The sequence below is a fragment of the Vigna umbellata genome, chromosome 5, assembly GCF_029865625.1.
Source record: "Vigna umbellata cultivar VRB3 chromosome 5, Vumbellata_1.0, whole genome shotgun sequence".
Taxonomy (NCBI): Eukaryota; Viridiplantae; Streptophyta; class Magnoliopsida; order Fabales; family Fabaceae; genus Vigna; species Vigna umbellata.
Genome location: NC_142169.1, coordinates 27341564 through 27359925, shown reverse-complemented (window position 1 = coordinate 27359925; position 18362 = coordinate 27341564). Strand labels below are relative to the sequence as shown.

General features: G+C 27.6%; 2 protein-coding genes across 6 annotated transcripts; one reads left to right on the top strand and one right to left on the bottom strand.

Annotated features, from left to right (window-relative positions):
* Positions 1–8881: 8881 nt before the first annotated feature.
* Positions 8882–10164, bottom strand: LOC124831813 (uncharacterized). Of its 5 annotated transcripts, none has more exons than XM_088091949.1 (5): positions 9990–10164; positions 9767–9887; positions 9487–9619; positions 9234–9312; positions 8882–9139 (listed from the first exon to the last, which is right to left on the bottom strand). In XM_088091949.1, exons 1-5 carry the CDS (start codon positions 10064–10066, stop codon positions 9127–9129), a joined length of 423 nt encoding a protein of 140 aa, XP_087948075.1. In that variant the 5' UTR covers positions 10067–10164; the 3' UTR covers positions 8882–9126. The 5 variants fall into 5 exon arrangements, with proteins under 5 accessions (XP_087948075.1, XP_087948077.1, XP_047161866.1 ...); XM_088091951.1 differs by having other exon boundaries at positions 9234–9282; XM_047305910.2 differs by having other exon boundaries at positions 9234–9619.
* Positions 10165–15276: 5112 nt separating this feature from the next.
* Positions 15277–17236, top strand: ALS3 (aluminum sensitive 3). The gene is made up of 3 exons (XM_047306013.2): positions 15277–15710; positions 16047–16292; positions 16855–17236. The coding sequence occupies exons 1-3, from the start codon at positions 15390–15392 to the stop codon at positions 17164–17166; spliced, it is 879 nt and encodes a 292-aa protein (XP_047161969.1). The 5' UTR covers positions 15277–15389; the 3' UTR covers positions 17167–17236.
* Positions 17237–18362: the final 1126 nt, after the last annotated feature.

Below are 18362 nucleotides of genomic sequence, written 5' to 3'. Positions count from 1 at the left end.
TCATGGGTTCATGCACTTGATTTTTCCTCTCTAATACTTATCTCCACATTTCTGCTACATATCACTTTGTTTAACTCTGCAATACTTTCCTATACGTCTGAGTTGTAACAAAACATAAAAATCTAGGTAAGTGTAAATATGTGATAAAGAAAAATTGGAAACTGAACAACACAACATAAAATATGTCCAAAAAGTGGTCCTTTAACACTTTTTTCCACAAACATGTTCCGGGGTGGTCAAATAAGTAAAATGGCAAAGTTCACTTTGGCTTTAACCTAACAAATTTAACCAGGAAAAGAAAAATGGACTCTTATCATATCCAGTATCTGCCAATACAGTACCAAATTCATTCACCCAATTTCTCCTGTGTGGTCATTTCATTTTTCTGTCACCGACTCACTGCATAATGATCTGTATTATTCTGATATTTTCTTTTTGTTTTTGCAGTCAAAAACCTCACCTACCAGCATACATCATGGTCTAATAAACCCTGCAACATTTTCATTTCATAAATACTATTTTCTGGATACAACTTTGTTAGGCAAAGACTAATCCTTGTCTTAAACAGATATTTAAATCCTAACTGGCTGAGACTAATCCATGTCCTAATAAACACAACCCTTTTGGTGTATAAGGTTTGAAAGCTATGATTGAGAAGGGTGAGGAGAGAGTGCAGCTGTAGACATCAGAAAAGGTATATACGCGGATGAAGACAACTTGGAACTTGAAATGATGCATGCATTCACTGTATGAAACAACAGAGTATGGTTTTCAAATTCCGTCAACTTCAATATTAGTGGTGATATGATAATTTGGTGAAGGTGTATTAGTTAGCGAGCAATAGTTTATGGAAAGAGAAGTGGGTATAGAAGGATTTGTCGATTATATATTGTGGTTATGGATAGTAGCAAAGTGAATGATGGTTTTGCATGGGTTCCACCTATAATAAATTTGGATGCGTGCTCTTCAGAGAATAGTTAGAAAACAGGACGCATGATAGAACATATATATAGTATTTAGCAGATTTTCAATGAATAGTCAGGCTAGCAGGTGGCCTTGTCAACTCAACCTCACTCAATATGGAAACATGTAAAACATACATCCAAATTAAATTATTCATCGTTTTAACATCAATTCATATCCTCACATTTTATTTATTTTTAATTATTTTAAAATTAAATTTTATATATACAAGATAGACCAAGTTGACATGTTTGAACTGAATCACTGATTCAGACCTATCGTTTCTTATTTTTTTACTATATTTCATCAAGTTCTCTGTTTCAAGCAAGGGTTCAGGTAATTTTAATACCTTTTTCTTTCTAATGAATTTCACCTTTAATTAAGAATTAAGTCAATTGTAAAGTTAGATATTTTCAATTCAACTTTTATTACAAATTTTATTTTATTTCGTGTTTAAATTTTTTATAATTTTAAATTGAGTAGATGTGGTTTGATTTTGCATTGCTGTTATCTTGTATCGTCATTATTTATGTGTCTCCACACGAACAATAAAAAAACCAGTTCAATTAAGTTTCTATTAGAAAAATAATTTACTACATTTAGTGCCAAAATTCTTTATATATTTTGATGTCAAGTGAAGTACGTAACTGATTACATTTAGCATTTAAGGCTTAGAATCTTAATTATAAAAATTTACATTGTTTGATTTTTTTCTTTTTAAATTAAATACAAACAAAAATCAAACAACCAATGTGTAGAAACCAAACATTGTCATTTGGTAAAACAATTAGTTTTAGGAATTTTATTTTTTTATTGCTAAGTTCGTGATATTATGCTTAGACAACAAAATAAATCTGTTTTGTTGTTTTAGTTTATAACAGGGACTCAATTAAAAATATAACAGATTTAGACATTAAATAGAATAATTTTTTTAACAAAGATTCCATTGAAAATATAGAACCTACGAGATATTTTAATTATTTTGTTTTTTTTTTCTTTTTAAAATGAAGACATGATGATGATCATGACAAAATCAAACTGTAAAATTAATTAAAAAGTTATAAAAGTTTTGAACGTTCAATATAATTTTTTTAATTAAAATGGAAATGTATGGCATAGTTAAAATTTTATTATGCCAGTAAAATAGTAAGTAATACTAACTACACTTACTCATATCATCAAAATAATTTTAATTTTTTTACCCATAATACATATTATGGAAATTTATTGTGAACTAAATTTCTAAGAAATTAATAGTATACTTGTGTCTTAAGATAACTGTATTTTTGGATTTGATTTATTTGTCACAACAAGTTTGTTTGGAGAATTGACTTTGATTAACTTTTGTGATTTTGAACTAGTCAAGTGTTTGAATTAATATGTCCAATATATATAATCATTAACTCTTAATCTAATTTATAATAATTGAATCATTAAAAATTTAATTAAGAGAATTATTTTGAGGATGAAACATATTAAATAAGTTTAATATAAACCTACTTTTGTTTTTGCATACCAAATATTTAGGTACCTAATAGATTATAGAAATTGTGTTTAAGACTATTAATTTTTCTTTCTTTCACTTCTATTATTATGCTTTTAATAAAAAAATTAATACTTTTACGTTTATGTTTTTGTCCTTCGATGTATTTTTACAGTAATAAACTATTATATGTTGACTATCTAAAATTATATATTAAATTCTAAAAACAAAAATGTCACAGAACTGAAATTTATTCAAGCCATTTATTTATTAATAGATTAAAAAATGAAACAATGGATAACGGAATTCATTAAGACTGTGATAGAGAAACACATGGTTCTTGATCTTTAAAATCCTGCATGTACGACAAGATTAAACAGTGTTTTCTTTTTCAATAATGGATTTCATAAATGAAATCGTACATATGACTTCAAAACCATAACTTAATATAATAATAAGTTCATATTATTTTATTCGGTGAAAAATGTTCATATTATATTATGTAACTCTCCATAAAAATAAATATAAATGATTTTGCATTAAGACTTTAAAAAATGAGCCGCACGTCCATCCATGTAATTTTTTATAACGATCCATTTTCTCTAGTTGTAAATTCGTGAAGAAATATATTTGAGGTGATTAATTATTTAAAAAACGTAGAATATATGAATTAATTCCTGAAATATTTTATTTACCGATAGAATATTAAAAGTAAATTTAAATGATTGACAATCTATTCTTAGATTTGAAGGTGTGAGAGGTCAATTTCATATTTAAGAGTTTGGAAGATCTGAACTTGTAGGAAAAACTTTGCAACGAAATTTTTAATAATAGAATAACACTAGTACATGGGATGCTCGATTATTAGAACGCATGTTACTCGTATGGGTCAATTTTTGGTCTTTCTTTCTGAAGCAACTCATCATGCTTTCTTTATTTCCAAGGTGCTAAGACTAGAATGCCCAACAACTCTTTAACTAGTTTATTATACTCCAATGCCTTCAATAATATTTTTATTATCATATATATTTTTTAAGTTAAATTCAGTCTTATAAATTAAATTTTTTAAATAAAGTTTTCACGTATTTATATTTTGAATGCGAAATAGACGTTAATAAGTAATTTGATAGAAACTTATGAGTACGTCTAATAATATAACAAATTTTATTAAAAGAAATTTTTTGATGACTCTATTATCATTTTAAGAAATAGATTTTAAATCTAATTTAATTATAAACTAATAATATTTATAATCATTTATATATTATAAATTCATTAATTAATATAAGTTTTTAACATTTTTTCAAACTAATTCGTCAAGAACCATTTTTCCACTTCGGTATAATCCTTCCATTGTTTCAATTATTTGTGAAAGTGACATTCAACTTGCCTCATATAATATGGTTTTGATTTGATGTTAATGATTATGTGACACCCATATCTCCAAATTACTTTCATATCCCTAATTTTTAATTTTAGAAACCTCAACCATAATTCTTGATAATTGGTTTTCAGATTTGTGTAAATCTTTTCCATTTGAGGCCAACAAAGCCAATATTTACTTCATGAAGGATTTTGTTAATATCGTGAAAGAAAAAAATGATAATAATTGAGAAAGGGATTGATGGAAAAAAGACAAGAACAATGCGATCCAAGAAATTTGAAAGATGGAAAAGAATTAATGTATAAGTTAAAGAAGTGTTAAATTTATGTATTGAAATTTCACATGATTAGAACATAATAGTTTACGTACGAAATGATTTCACATGTTGGGTAATCAAATTTGTGTAAACATAACATGTTTACGTATGTAATGATTTTGGTGATGTTTGTGGGAAGAGAAAGAAATAAGGCATAAAGGAAATTTGAATTGAAAGGTGGAGAGTGAAGTCCTATAAGTGTAAAATTGGTGCATTTTGTGTATCATATAACATGTTAATAATTATGTGTGTTGTCCTATTTGTAGTGTGAAAGGTGAGGCATAGCAAATGACACCATTCATGTTACCACATTTGTTATTTCCCCTACTAATGTCACTGCCAAATCTTCTATTCCATTTCTTTCTAATCATTATTTATAAATAAGGCTAAGATCATCTCATTTCAATATTTTGTTTTAGATAATTTAAATTTACTAAATTGTACTTTTGTTAATTGAATAAAATATTTCAATTACCAATATATGTAAAAATTATTTTAAAACGGTAAAATGAATAAAAAATAATTAATTATCAATGATTTTTGTTAATGGTATTTGCAAAGATCTTGAGATTGACTTCAATTAAGATTGTCGATGATAGTTATTTAAACAGACATCAGTGTTATTTTTTATGATGTTCGTTATTGAAGGTCTTTTGGAGACTTTTTTTTTATCAACGTTAGCTGAATTTTTTCTTCAATTGAGATTAGGAAAAACACAATTCTTATAATTAATGTCTGTGGAAAATTTTCCAATTAACAATAGAAAAAAATCTAACAAATTATTGAAACAAAATATTTTTATTGATAATAAAAAATTACTTCTAACATTTATAAAAAAAAATAATCATGACAAATAACAATTAAAAAATCTATTGAAAAAAAGTATCTCCCAAATTATTAAGAAAACTCTAATTAATATCAAATAAAAAATAATAAAGACCTACAAAAAAATCTAACAACTTAAATAACAAAAATATTTCCTATTAACATCAGTAAAAAATACTCTAACCGACATCCATGAAAAATTAGTAATTTTAACAATGTTTCAATTTTAATCAAGTCAATTACACTCTAATTAAAATTAAATTAAGAAAAAAATATGAAAAAATGAATTTAAGAATATGAAGAATTTTCTTTAAATAAAATTTAAAATTATCAATATTAAGCAATTAGATTACTCTAATAAAATATTAGAGTTTAAATTTCTTTTAAATTTTTAATCCAAAATATATAATGATAAAACATTTTAAATTCTCTTTTAAAATTATTTATCCAAACACACTCGTTATTGAACGCATCTAACAAACTTATGTAAAAGCTATGAACCGATAATCTGATATTTCTTTATGAAATGTTACTTTTATCTATATCAACTTTGTTTTGTTAAGTTGTACTAAATTGTAGGCAATACTAATTATCTTATTGTTATTACATATCTCTGTGCTATATTTTGGGGTGAGTGAGTATAATCTTAATCTATAATATCTCAAAATCAACCATAGCTTAAAGCTTTGTGTTGGACTACATTTTTTTCTAAGTTCATGTTACCTATTTTCCTCCTAAAAGACATGCAATGTGAATTTTTTTTGTCTACAATGGGTCCTACCTCCATGGATAATTGTCCTTCTTTCTTGAAAAACAGTATTCATAGGCTTTCTTTCACTGTTGAAGGATCACATTTTTGCTATATAGTTATAAATGTCTCTCATGTGGATAATGTATCAATTGGATAATCAAACTAATGACATAATTATTTAATATTTTTGTGTTTAAGCCTTTTTAAATGTTTTTTAGTGTTATTTTCCTTCCTTTTTAAAAAGATTAAAATATTTCAATGCACATTATTAGTAACTTTTTATTTAAATACTTTCCTAGAATCAAATGAACAAAAGAAAATGATTTATGACAAAATCATTATTATTATTTTTTATTTGATTAGTTGATTTATGTTTTTTATTACAGCTTATGAAATTAAATTTTTGCTTAAATTTAAACTTCGTAGTACATTTTCTTTAATTTAGTTTTTATTTATGTTAATGTTCATGATATAATTTTATTTGGGATTATTATTAAAATCCATTTTTATATAAATTTATATTTTAAAAAAAATATTTCTTTAAGTAATTTTACACTGTTCTAGTTTTTAGATTTAATTAAGTTTGAAGTTTTTTTATAAAATTTAGTATTCTCAATCGTGTCTTATTATTATTTTTATTTATTAAATACTAACAAAAATTATATTTTATAATTTTTCATCTATTATGTGTTTTCTCTATGTATTAAAAGAATATGAATATTTATGAATAATACAAAAATGATATTATATTTTATATGAAATAAAAATAATTTATGTACAGTATGACCGTCTAGTCAGTTATGAAAGATCAACTAAGTTATGGTCTCATATGAACAGGTCGGTGAATCGATTGGTCAAATTGCAAACAAAATTAATATTAAAAATAATTACATTAACCATAAGTTAGATCATTACTCGCACTAATCAAAAGCTCATCCAAAAATCTATAAATATAGGTTTAAAATTTAGGTAATTGGTTAAATTGAATGCACATTTATTGTTAGACAAATATAAACTTTAATATAAATGTTTCCTATTGTACTTTAGTTCAACCGAACAGTAACATTAATGATAAGAGATAAAACTTTCATTTAAACTTGAAAATTAAAAACCTTTGAAAAATCAAACTTAACTTTGACTTCATAAACTGAACGAATTTATATTATTTTTATTAAGATAAGTTGTCACAAAAAATCATTTTACAACGAATAAAAATTACGTATTATTTTACATCGATAACAACGTCGTTTTACTGTAACCATAAAACCTTCATTTTGAACCATATCGTTGGAATTTTGTAATAATTTTTATACTCCAGAAGTTGTATTCCTCCAACAAGCTTATCTTAACATTTTAATATATCTAAGTAGTTGTGCAATTATTGGGCATTATATTGTCATTATATTGTCACTAACTTTTAAATAATCACTAACTTCTAAATAAAGTAATTAAGATGATGACTTGCTTAACAAAAGCAAGACCAACATTTGACCTACGACATGTAACATGTTCACATGAAATAAAGTCATAATGATGAGAATGTAACCACATAACAATGTCATATCTCAAACCATCTTAGCAGTAAACAAGGAACAAGAGATCATACAATATACCATGAAATGTAAAACCATACCTATATTTATTAAATATTGTATCTAGTACATTCCATGGCTCTTCTAGTCCCTTTCTATATCCCTCTTTTTTTTTTCCTTTTCTTATTTATTAATTTGTTGTATCTAGTAGATTCCATAGGGCCCTAATCCCTTTCTATCCCTTTTAATGATTAGTTTTATTTTGTTTTGGCGTTAGTTTGATATTGATAAGTTTCTATCTTTTAGTTTTTCTGTTGCTAAATAGAAATTAGACGTTGAGCACATTTTGATCTTGTATGTATCTAAGTAGGGGTTTTATGTTTTACTGTCTACACATTTTGATCTTGTATTGTTATCTTGATTTTACTAAGAATTTAATCATAAAATGGAAAAAAATAGTGTGAATGACATTTTATTAAAAATATATAAAATATAAAGTTTGATTTAAATTCATAATAAATTTAAATATTTTTATTTAAATTTTATTAAAAATTCACCTTAATAAATACTTCAAATTTTTATATTTTTAATTAAATCTATTGTTTAATTTTTACTGTTAAATAAATAATGCATATATGCGTGGTATTACAAATAATAACATCTGAATAACTTTTATTTGTTTTGTTGAAAACATAATAGATAACTTTTATTTGTTTTTTATATGAAATTATAAAAAAAACACAATAACTTCGTGAGAACAATAAAAATTATTCGGTTATTTCACATTATTTCATACATTAAATACATATTTTATTTTTATCTTTTTATCGTTTGTTATTATTATTTATATTTTGAATTTAGTCCATATTTTTTCATTATTAATACAATATTATATCTATATATTCAATATAAAAAATTTAATCACGTACGTAATTTTTATTGTATTGCACATAAACAAAATAATAGTTACACGGCTCCGTTAATAGAAAAATTAATTATACAAATTTAATTAAAAAACATAAAAATTGAGTACTCAATGGACTAAAAAGATTTAATAAAGATTCAATTTAAAATAATCAAACTTATCCATACTTAAAACTTAATTAACAAAAAAAAAACTTCGAAATTAGACAGGTGAGTGTCATTTAGAGTAACTTTGAAGAAAGGAAATGAAAGTTTTTCACAAATACAATATCATTTAAAAAAATCCAGCAAAGTAAACAATCACGGGAAACTAAAGTTTTGAATTTAATCAATTTGAATAATCTTGAACATTGAGTGAGATGTATCCATGATGTAGACAAGTTTGCCTGCCAATGATTCTGATTTTTTGCCATCTGAGCAGTATGCCGAAGCTCGCAAGTTCAAGTTTTATAATGTAAATGGAAGCTACTGCCTCACACCAATCAAGTTATCACACCATTCACTATTACAAATTTCACACTTTTTGTTAATATCTCAATATGCAGTTATAATGTGGGCCAATTTTTATCGTTGGACTTGTTCTTTATGCATTTATGACTTCAAACACTCTTAATTGATTGGTTTTATGTCAAAGTTGCTGGAAAAGTCACAGCAACTAATGGCAGTGCCATGGTGGTTTTGAGCTCAAACTAGAAACCCAGAAAGGCCGAAACACATCTTAAGTTGAAAATTGGTAATTAGTCAACACAAGCAAATTAAATCGAAGGACAAAAACTACTCGTCTAATATAATGTCTCCACATTTTCTAATGTAATACCTGCTACTATAATCTAGGATTTGGATTCTGACTAATCATTTCAGGTGAGAAGCTTGAGCAGGGCTTGGATTTGAGCCATAATAGCCATAGCTACCCTGAGGATTATAACCTTTCCCCAATGATTTTGAGCTTCATAGTGAAAGCCTAACGTAGAAACAACCGAAATCAGCCAACAAATTCAACTAAAACATCCAAAATTTCATCAAGTGCAATGTGACTTCAATTTCAAATGGAACACCTATTTTCGCCATTCTTCAAATTATCTGAACTCTGATTTGGCGTCTTGCCTGGAATTTGAGGGAGAAAGTTACCGAGGTCTGAATTACAACTAGAAGTATCAGTTAACAGAGAATCACCATCTTTGGTGGTGAATGAACTATTGTGGGTATGAACGAGTGCATGTTCTAGTGCAACATTGTGGTTGCGGACTTCATTTTCTAACAAAGCTTCACTACATAAAGATGATCCGTAGAAGAGTTCACATTTCTCACCCGAATGACATTTTTGCAATGAGGCGGTGGACACATTGAAACATTCAAGCTTCTTCTTTAAAAGCTTAAGCTTTCTTTCTGCTTTGTCTCTTAGTTTAATCTCTTCTTTAAGCTTCTTTTCCAGCTCATTAAACTGCTAAAATCCAAGATTTTTATTTTTAGGGAGACAAAAATAAAATCACAGAATAAAGTTTATCAAGCAGAAACCAGAAAGTTATGTCATTTTGTTTCCCTGATCTAAATTATCTGAAGGAAACAAGAAACTATGTATGAAAATGACCTTGTTGCACAATGATTCTGCTTGTTCTTTGGCAACCTTTGAAGCCTGTCTCTCTGCTAGTAATCTCCCTCTGAGGCACTCGAGAGCATTCCAACCATCGTGTTCTTCCGTTTTCATGCCACTGATCACTCGAAACAATGTGAATTCCATTTTATTATTTTTCTTGGCAGTGAGATAACCCATTTGAAAGAAGGTCCGTGAGAGAGAGAATTGAGAAACCCACCTCCATGTGTGATTCTGCTTGACAGTGGCAGGTGTTATTGGCTTGTTCTCTGTCCTTTGGCCGCAGCAAGTTGTCATCTTTGTGTGTTGCAGACAAGTACTGCTGCTGCAACGATCACCGCTTCAGAAATCTTTCCTAGTAAAAATTTTATGATTCTCTTCAAAGCAGAAAAACATTCCTGTTCTACAAAATGAGTCATGCAATGCAGAGTTTAAAAACAACATTATATTATTATCACACTACATGTAAACAAAATTGTCGACTTAAAAATAATAATAATGTAATAAAAATTTCACATCGATATATAAAATTATTATTAATTAAAATGAAATTTAATACTTTCATTTACGAGGAATAAAATAAAAAATGTGTAGTTTCTGTTTTATTTTAAAAGGCGGATTGTGATTGATCGGAAAAAAATTTGTATTAGAAACAATTAATTGATTTTTATGTATAACAGGTTCTAAGTTTTGATGGTGAGAAAATGTTTATTTGCACATATTGTAGACTTTCTATTTATTTTATAAAGAATATATTATTTTATTTTTGAAATCTATTAATTTCGTATGCAATCATCTTAACCTGTGTGACCCGTTTAAATCATCTCATGACACAAACAGACACACAATGTTACTGATTTTCGTGAAATACCCACCAAGATTTATTGGTTAGTGCACCTTATATTATATAAAATAATTTTATTTTATTGTCACCTAAAATTCAACTTTGTTTCTCTCTCAACAAAAAATAACATATTTTTAATAAAAATATTTGGACCATTTTGCATTATTTATTTTAAAAACTGAGGGTTCAGAAATATGCATTCAAATATGATTTTTTTTGCCTATTCATGGGCGAACGCTGACTTAAAAATAAATCTTAAGACTCGAAATTTGTTTATATATGATATTATTTTAATATCAGTTAAAAAACATGTTTTTTGAAATCTTAAATAAACTTATCAATTTGATTATAAGAAATAAATTTATGTATTTCTAAAAATAAGGAACTAAAATGGTCTGAAGCAAAGATAAGGAACTAAAGTAATTCAAAAACTTGATTAATTTCAATTTTCATTAGGAAAAAAAATATATTTAATCCAGTTAGAGAAGAAGAAAAATACACTTTATGTGTCACAATCATGGAAGAAAAAAAAAGGAAAAATGGAGATTTTGAAATGGTAGAGACGTCGTGTTGTGCTTATGGAAGAAGAAAAAGAAAGAATGATGGAGATTAATCAATTAAAAATTTTAATATTATTTAATAGACGGGTATAATTGAGATTAAAAATCTAATAAAGGTGCAAGAAGAATAAAGGGAATGCAGGAAGAAAAGTCCTTCAAGCATGAGATTAAACATATATAAGGGATCCAATAACAAACAGAAGAATAAACCTAACAAAAAAACAAATTTCATTAAAATACATTCTAAAATAACTTTAATATCATGTTAAAAAATAAATTTTAAACTAAATTTAACCCTACACTAATTTATTATGATATGATTACAATTACTAATTTAACCTTATTTCTAATTAAGTTATCTAGGATATTTGATATGAAATCTCTTTATCTATCAAACCATTGTTATCTTTCTGTATTCTCATTGATATATAGTTTGTTTCACATGGAAGCTTCAGTTAAGTATAAAACACCACTTATGGTTATAATGTGAAAAAATTAAGAGAAAATGAGTGTAACAATCTTTAAAATGAATTTTGAATAGTACATTAGGTCAATGCAAGAAAAATATTTCTTTATAAAAATATATGCTAAAAAAGAAAACATGTATTAAAAAGAAACTATTCAAAATAGTAATACTTAGGTAGCAATATGATTATAATTTTAAGTTAGATTCTCACAGTATCAAGTATTGAAGTAGATTCTTTTTATAAGATATATCAAACAAAATAAAACAAACTCGTAGAAACAGTAAAACAAAGCTATCCTAACACATATCTCATAACGATAAAAGTAAAAGCTCTGGTTCATGTAGCTGAAGCTGGCATTGCTGTTGTTATTACCAGGTGCACTATTACACCATATTGCTGACAAATATTATTACACTATTTCTGAGAAAGATTATTATTTCGATGCATTTTTTTGTCAGTGCCGTTTTCAATTAGAAATAGGTTAATTATGTCATGACATCTAAACAAACTGCTTCTTCACTTAGAAATGGAAAATTGATTAAATGGCTTGCACTTTCGTGTTTCTTTACTCCTTATCCTTTTAATTTTTTTTCTTTTGGTCTTCTTGCCCACCACTTATTTTGAGTTTGTAAATCCAAATGAAAATGATGTGCATGTCCACATAAAGAATGAAAAATTCACTCTATGAGATCCCTCATTTACTTTTTCGTTTGTCGTTCTGCTCCAAGAACACTGTGAGATCAAATGTTAGAAGTAAACTTACTAAATTGATGATCTTCTTAGCAAGTTGATTTGTCCTTGTTTGTTTCTATCACATTTTTTTAATCAGCAACTGAATAAAAGTCAAAATTCAAAATGTGGTGATATTCAATCGACATTTGAATGGTCAATTTTGAAAGTACGACAGAGATGAAAATTAAATAAAAATTAGAGATGCACATAAAATAAGTGAGGTGTAAAGAGAATCACTTGTTAAGAAACAATGTATTTTGCAAATTTCGTTCAATTGAACTAAAAAACATTGTAGAGACTCAAAAGTTTATCTCCGCATAATCAAAATAAGTCAACATTGTTTAATGGTATGATACGATACGATCAATATGTTCATTTTTCTTATATTAATTCACTTCGCATAAGTTAAACTTATGCCAAAAACAAACCAAAAGAGTTTTCTTCAATTTAGTATTGACAAAAATGTTTGAAGTAAATAATCTACCATAATCCAAACAAGATTCGACATGACTGAGATTATTTATTGAAAAAAAACAAAAACTTATCATTTCATAGATTTCCATTCATTTAAGTTCTATAATTTTTGTTAGCTGTATCGTGTATCATTTTCTTTTTTTCCAACTAAGATGATGTAGTACCAATAACTATGAATGGAAACAACAAAATCATAAAAATTTGATAATATTAGCATATATTTAAGAATTAATTGAAGGTGAATCCATAAATTTAAAGACTTATTTTTATAAATTTTTTTTCAAGTACTAATAACACTACCTGTTAGGATCCATTTGCTCTTAAAGTATTACAAGTTGGAATACTTTAAGTTTATATTTTACTCTAGGGCATGGACAGAGTATTTCTTGCTGTTCTAGTTAAGTTTATATTCTAAAAATTAGAATCCAAATAGTAATAATTTATTTTAAAATAATTTAAATAAATAAGAATTGGCCTCCTTTAATCACCTAATTAACAATTGACACTGATGTCAAGAGTGACGTATTGCAAAACTTGTGAGTTAGTTTATTGTTAATAGAGAATAAAATAATAATCTGCCACGTATTGTTTGGTAATTGGCACAATACAATACCTTTATTATGTATGATTAAAGAAAGCAAAGTAGAATACGATGACATCACATGTGGCCGTACAATACCTAAACCACGCCCATAGCTACGAACGTGGATAGATCATGGACGCCCAAATTCAAAGCCACGATTTAATATGAAATTAGGCATGACCTGCTCCACTGTACTATTTAAACAACAAGAAATATTAAAACAATTATTATAAAATATTTGTTTCGGGATAAAGTGGAGAGTATAAACCTTCGTCCAACATCGTTTGGAGAAGGTTTAATGTCTCAATAAGTCTCTATTTTTGTTCAGAATTTGAAATATGTCTTTTTATTTTTTGGCGTCTCAATTGGGTCCTTATTTTTGTTAATTTGATGCAAATAAATCCTTTCCGTCAATTTCATCAAACGGCGTTAATGAATGTGTGACCTGGCCTTACACGTGTCAATACTGTCCTCAGGCCACGTCACACATTCATTAACGTCGTTTGATGAAATTGACGGAAAGGATTTATTTGCATCAAATTAACAAAAATAAGGACCCAATTGAGACACCAAAAAATAGAGGGACCTATTTCAAATTCTGAACAAAAATAGGGACCTATTGAGACATTAAACCTTTGGAGAATATACGAACAAGGTACTAGTCCATTCTTGTCTGGAGAATATATGAAAAAGGTATTCTGATAGTAAAGTTAATTCGGTGTTTAGTAAATTATGATCATTTATTTCTTTATATTAAATTTATATTTATAGATTTTAAAATGAATTTTTGATTAATAATAGTTTAATTACGGTTCAATAGTTAGGAATTACACTTTACTTTTACATTATTCAGTATTAGAATTAATTGTTTTTGTTATTAACTGATATTCTTTAACTGTTCGAATGATAATTTATTGGTACGTCTTAATAAGAATTGACCGATCTATAACTCCTCAAACAATTATACAATACACTAATATTCTTATTTAATTATGATAATTTATGAGTAAATAATAATTTAAAATAAATCTTAAAAAATGTTTTAGTTTAAATCTTAAATAAAAACACTAAAATTTTTAAAACTTTTTATATTATTGCTATGTTGTTAAGTTTATTGATCTTTATAATAATTTTTTACTTAACATTAATTTTAATTAATCGATAAAGTAAGAGCCAAAGCATAAGATTTTGTCAAAGTTTCACTAACACGGCACATTCCAAACCGCTTCAAAACAAAGGACAAACCTCACGAAAGCAACTTGTCGTACGTACGTTCCGTTACTTTTCTAAAAAACACCTTAAAAAATTTAGTTCCTAATATTTGAAATTAAGATTTTGAAAGAAAAAAAAAACACTTTTTTTAAATTAAGATAGTTTATTTAATATCATGTAAAATATGTTTACTAAAAAGTTTCCTTTCTTGCATTTTCATAGTAAACCAAAACACACCCGTAATAAAATTAATTTGGACGAATATTCAGATTTAAATCTTTAATTTACTCTTCAACTTTAAAAAATGCTCTTGAATACTCCCTTTAACTTTTATTACTTTTTACCATTTTACTTTATTTTGAAATATATTTGTCAGCTGAATGCAGATTTAGAAAATGGTTGGATCGTTGACAAATTATTACATGCTTCAAAATTATAAAATATATATTGTTCCAGGTAATTTTGAGCTGAATAATAACCAGATTTTACATGTAAAAGTTGACAGAAATCATTAAAATTTCCCAGCAAGCAATATTAATATTGCAGAGAAGGATAGTAGCTGAGAACTGTGAATTATGAAAAGAATAGTAGAATTGAATAATTAAGTAAACTAAGATAAGGCCAAAATAGTGCTGAATCTGCTGCTGTGTCACGCAACTAAGAACTCTCACTCCACATGGTGACTCGCATTCTGGGGAAGGTCTTTTCTGCTTTGGCCTTCACATATATGTTATCATAGCTATACCCTATGTGTCATCAAATATCCATCACCATGGATTCCTTCTTCTTCCTCAAACCCATGCTAGCTTCTCAGAACCACACATTACAGCAGGGCACGGATTGGTCATGGCTGGTGGAGTTCCTCAAGGGCATGGTGAAGCCGGTGGCTGCTACAGCGGTGGTCTTTCTCGCTGTGGCCTTATCCTTCTACCAGAAGCTTGGCCTCGAGCTGGAAATGGTTGTTGCCATTCTGAGGGCATTTATTCAACTTTCTATCATTGGCTTTGTGCTGCAGTTCATCTTCAACCAGGACAACGCTGGATGGATCCTTCTAGCTTACCTTTTCATGGTTAGTCCCTCTTCGTTCTTTCTCCATTATCCAGTTCTTTTCGGTTAATTTCACGTAACAAATTTCAACGGTCACTTTCATTGGGTTTATCTCAAATAAATGTATATATTTTGTATCAACAAGTTTTGGCTCGAATGTAAGATAATTGGGATAACCCAAATGGTTGTTAGACATTGTTGAATAGGAAATCCGTCTGCAAAATCCAGAAAAACCAAAGGGTAGAAAAAAAAAACTTTTTTAGGAGTTTGATAAACAAAACTAAGATGGTTTAAATTTGTGTCTTTAGTATAGGTTGCAGTTACCCACAAAAGAAAATGTCTGTCTTTTTTGTTGCAGGTAATAGTTGCTGGCTACACTGCAGGTCAACGTGCAAAAAACGTGCCTAGAGGAAAGTATGTGGCTGGGGTTTCCATTCTCACCGGAACTGCGGTGACCATGTTTGTGCTTGTGTTGCTGAGCGTGTTCCCTTTCACTCCCAGATATATAATACCTATTGCTGGAATGATGGTTGGAAACGCCATGACAGTAACTGGTGTTACCATGAAAAGACTCCGAGAGGACATCAAAACACAAATGAACTTGGTATGTCTTGTAATCCTCCTTATCGATTCATCTTCTGATTATGTATTACACAATGAATAATTCAGCTGCAAGCTTGCAAGTTATTGCTGCTGCACTAAGATGAAATCTGCATAAGGTTGAACAGATCCACACACGGCACAAAAAAAAAAAAACTGAAGTCAGTCAAAATATCCAGCTCTTTTAACACCAACCACAAATTCCAATTGTCGATATTTTATTACTAAAGTTCTTGATTTTGCAGTCGTGTATTACTAAAGTTCTTTGTGACTAAATGATTGTAATTTGTTTTCTATTAAAATGAAACACACTTGCATAATGTTTTTTCTGTGTTTTTTTAATATTTCAAACTGACGTCTTCGAAACATCATGATTTAACTATTACTTTTCTCTATTAAATATATGAATGCTGCTTTATCGGTGCCAATTTATGAGTTTCCCATATAGCTTTATGTATTGATTACACTGTGAAGTTAGGTGACTATAATTAAATTAGTGAGTAAAATAGTTGTAATTGTTTTAGATGAAGTGAATGAGTGTTTATTGAGGATAATTTGTTTTGCAGGTTGAGACTGCATTGGCGCTTGGTGCAACACCGCGAGAAGCAACGCAGGAGCAAGTGAAAAGAGCAGTGATATTAGCTCTTTCACCAGTGGTGGACAACACGAAAACAGTAGGTTTAATATCCCTTCCTGGGGCAATGACTGGTCTAATTATGGGAGGTGCCTCACCATTGGAAGCCATTCAACTGCAGATAGTGGTGATGAACATGTTGATAGGTGCAGCAACTCTTAGCAGCATAATGGCCACATACCTCTGTTGGCCAGCATTCTTCACCAAGGCCTATCAGCTCCAAACCAAAGTCTTCTTAACTTGATTTCTAACTTCAACCCTTCATTTCAAATTCATCCAATTATATATATATGATTTTCAATTCCTAAAGGTAATTCAGTAGATGTTTACTCCAATCCTTCCTTCTTGTGTAAATCTTCAAAATCTAAACTTTTCAAATCTGGATAGATCGCTTATTTAAAGCAAATAACTCACTTATAACATAACTTTGTAAGTAATTTAAATCAGTGCGTAAAAATTGATTTATTGTGTAAATATACATTACAAATCATACGTTAATGATTAATGACAGAGTTCACAAATACTTCCAATGAGCATGCAGAAGTTATTAATTCTAATTCATAAAAGACTATAGTAGTTTTTGTTTTACAGTTAATTTATACTTGATAAAATACGGTTTTGTTATCATTTTTGTCAGAGAATTAAAAAATTACAAATTGAAATGTGATGGTGATATGTAACGTAATTGATACATTAGTGGAAATAATCAAATTACATTAATTTTGAAAAGATTGGAACCTATTGAGAAAAAAAAATTTAGGAAACAAATTTGATATTCTCTCAGAAAATAGAAACTAAAAGCGTATTTAAACCAATAATAAAGTATATATATTTTCTCCTTAAATTTGTTTTTTAAAATTAAAATTTATTTATGTCTCTAAACTTTAAAAATAAATAAGTATAATTTTTTTTAAAACAATTATTTTTAAGATAATTATGTTAAACGATATTTTAAGTTTACAATTTATATTATTTGATATTGGTCAATTCAAATTGTCTGAAATGTAGTTTAATAGGATTTTAAAGTTAATAATAATCTTAAGACTTTGTTCACTTAAATGGATTTGGGAAGAGTGATTGAAGGGATTTAAAAGGATTTGAAGGTAATTTTTTTGTTCTTTATTTGAGTAGATTTGGAGGTAAGTGAAATTGAATTTGGAAGTAAAGTTTTTAAGAATTTGTGTAGGATTTTATTGATGTGACAGATTAAAAAAATTTACTTTCAAATTCGCTCTCACTTACCTCCAAATCTACTCAAATAAACAATAAAAAAATTTACCTTCAAATCTCTTGAATCACTTTCTCCCAAATTCATTCAAGTGAACATAGCCTAAATGTGTGAAATGTCACTTAATAATGTTCTAAAATTAAGAATATAACTAGTAGGTGTATTTCAGTTTTCATTATAGTTTTTCCCATCGCATTCAAAGGTATCGTGTC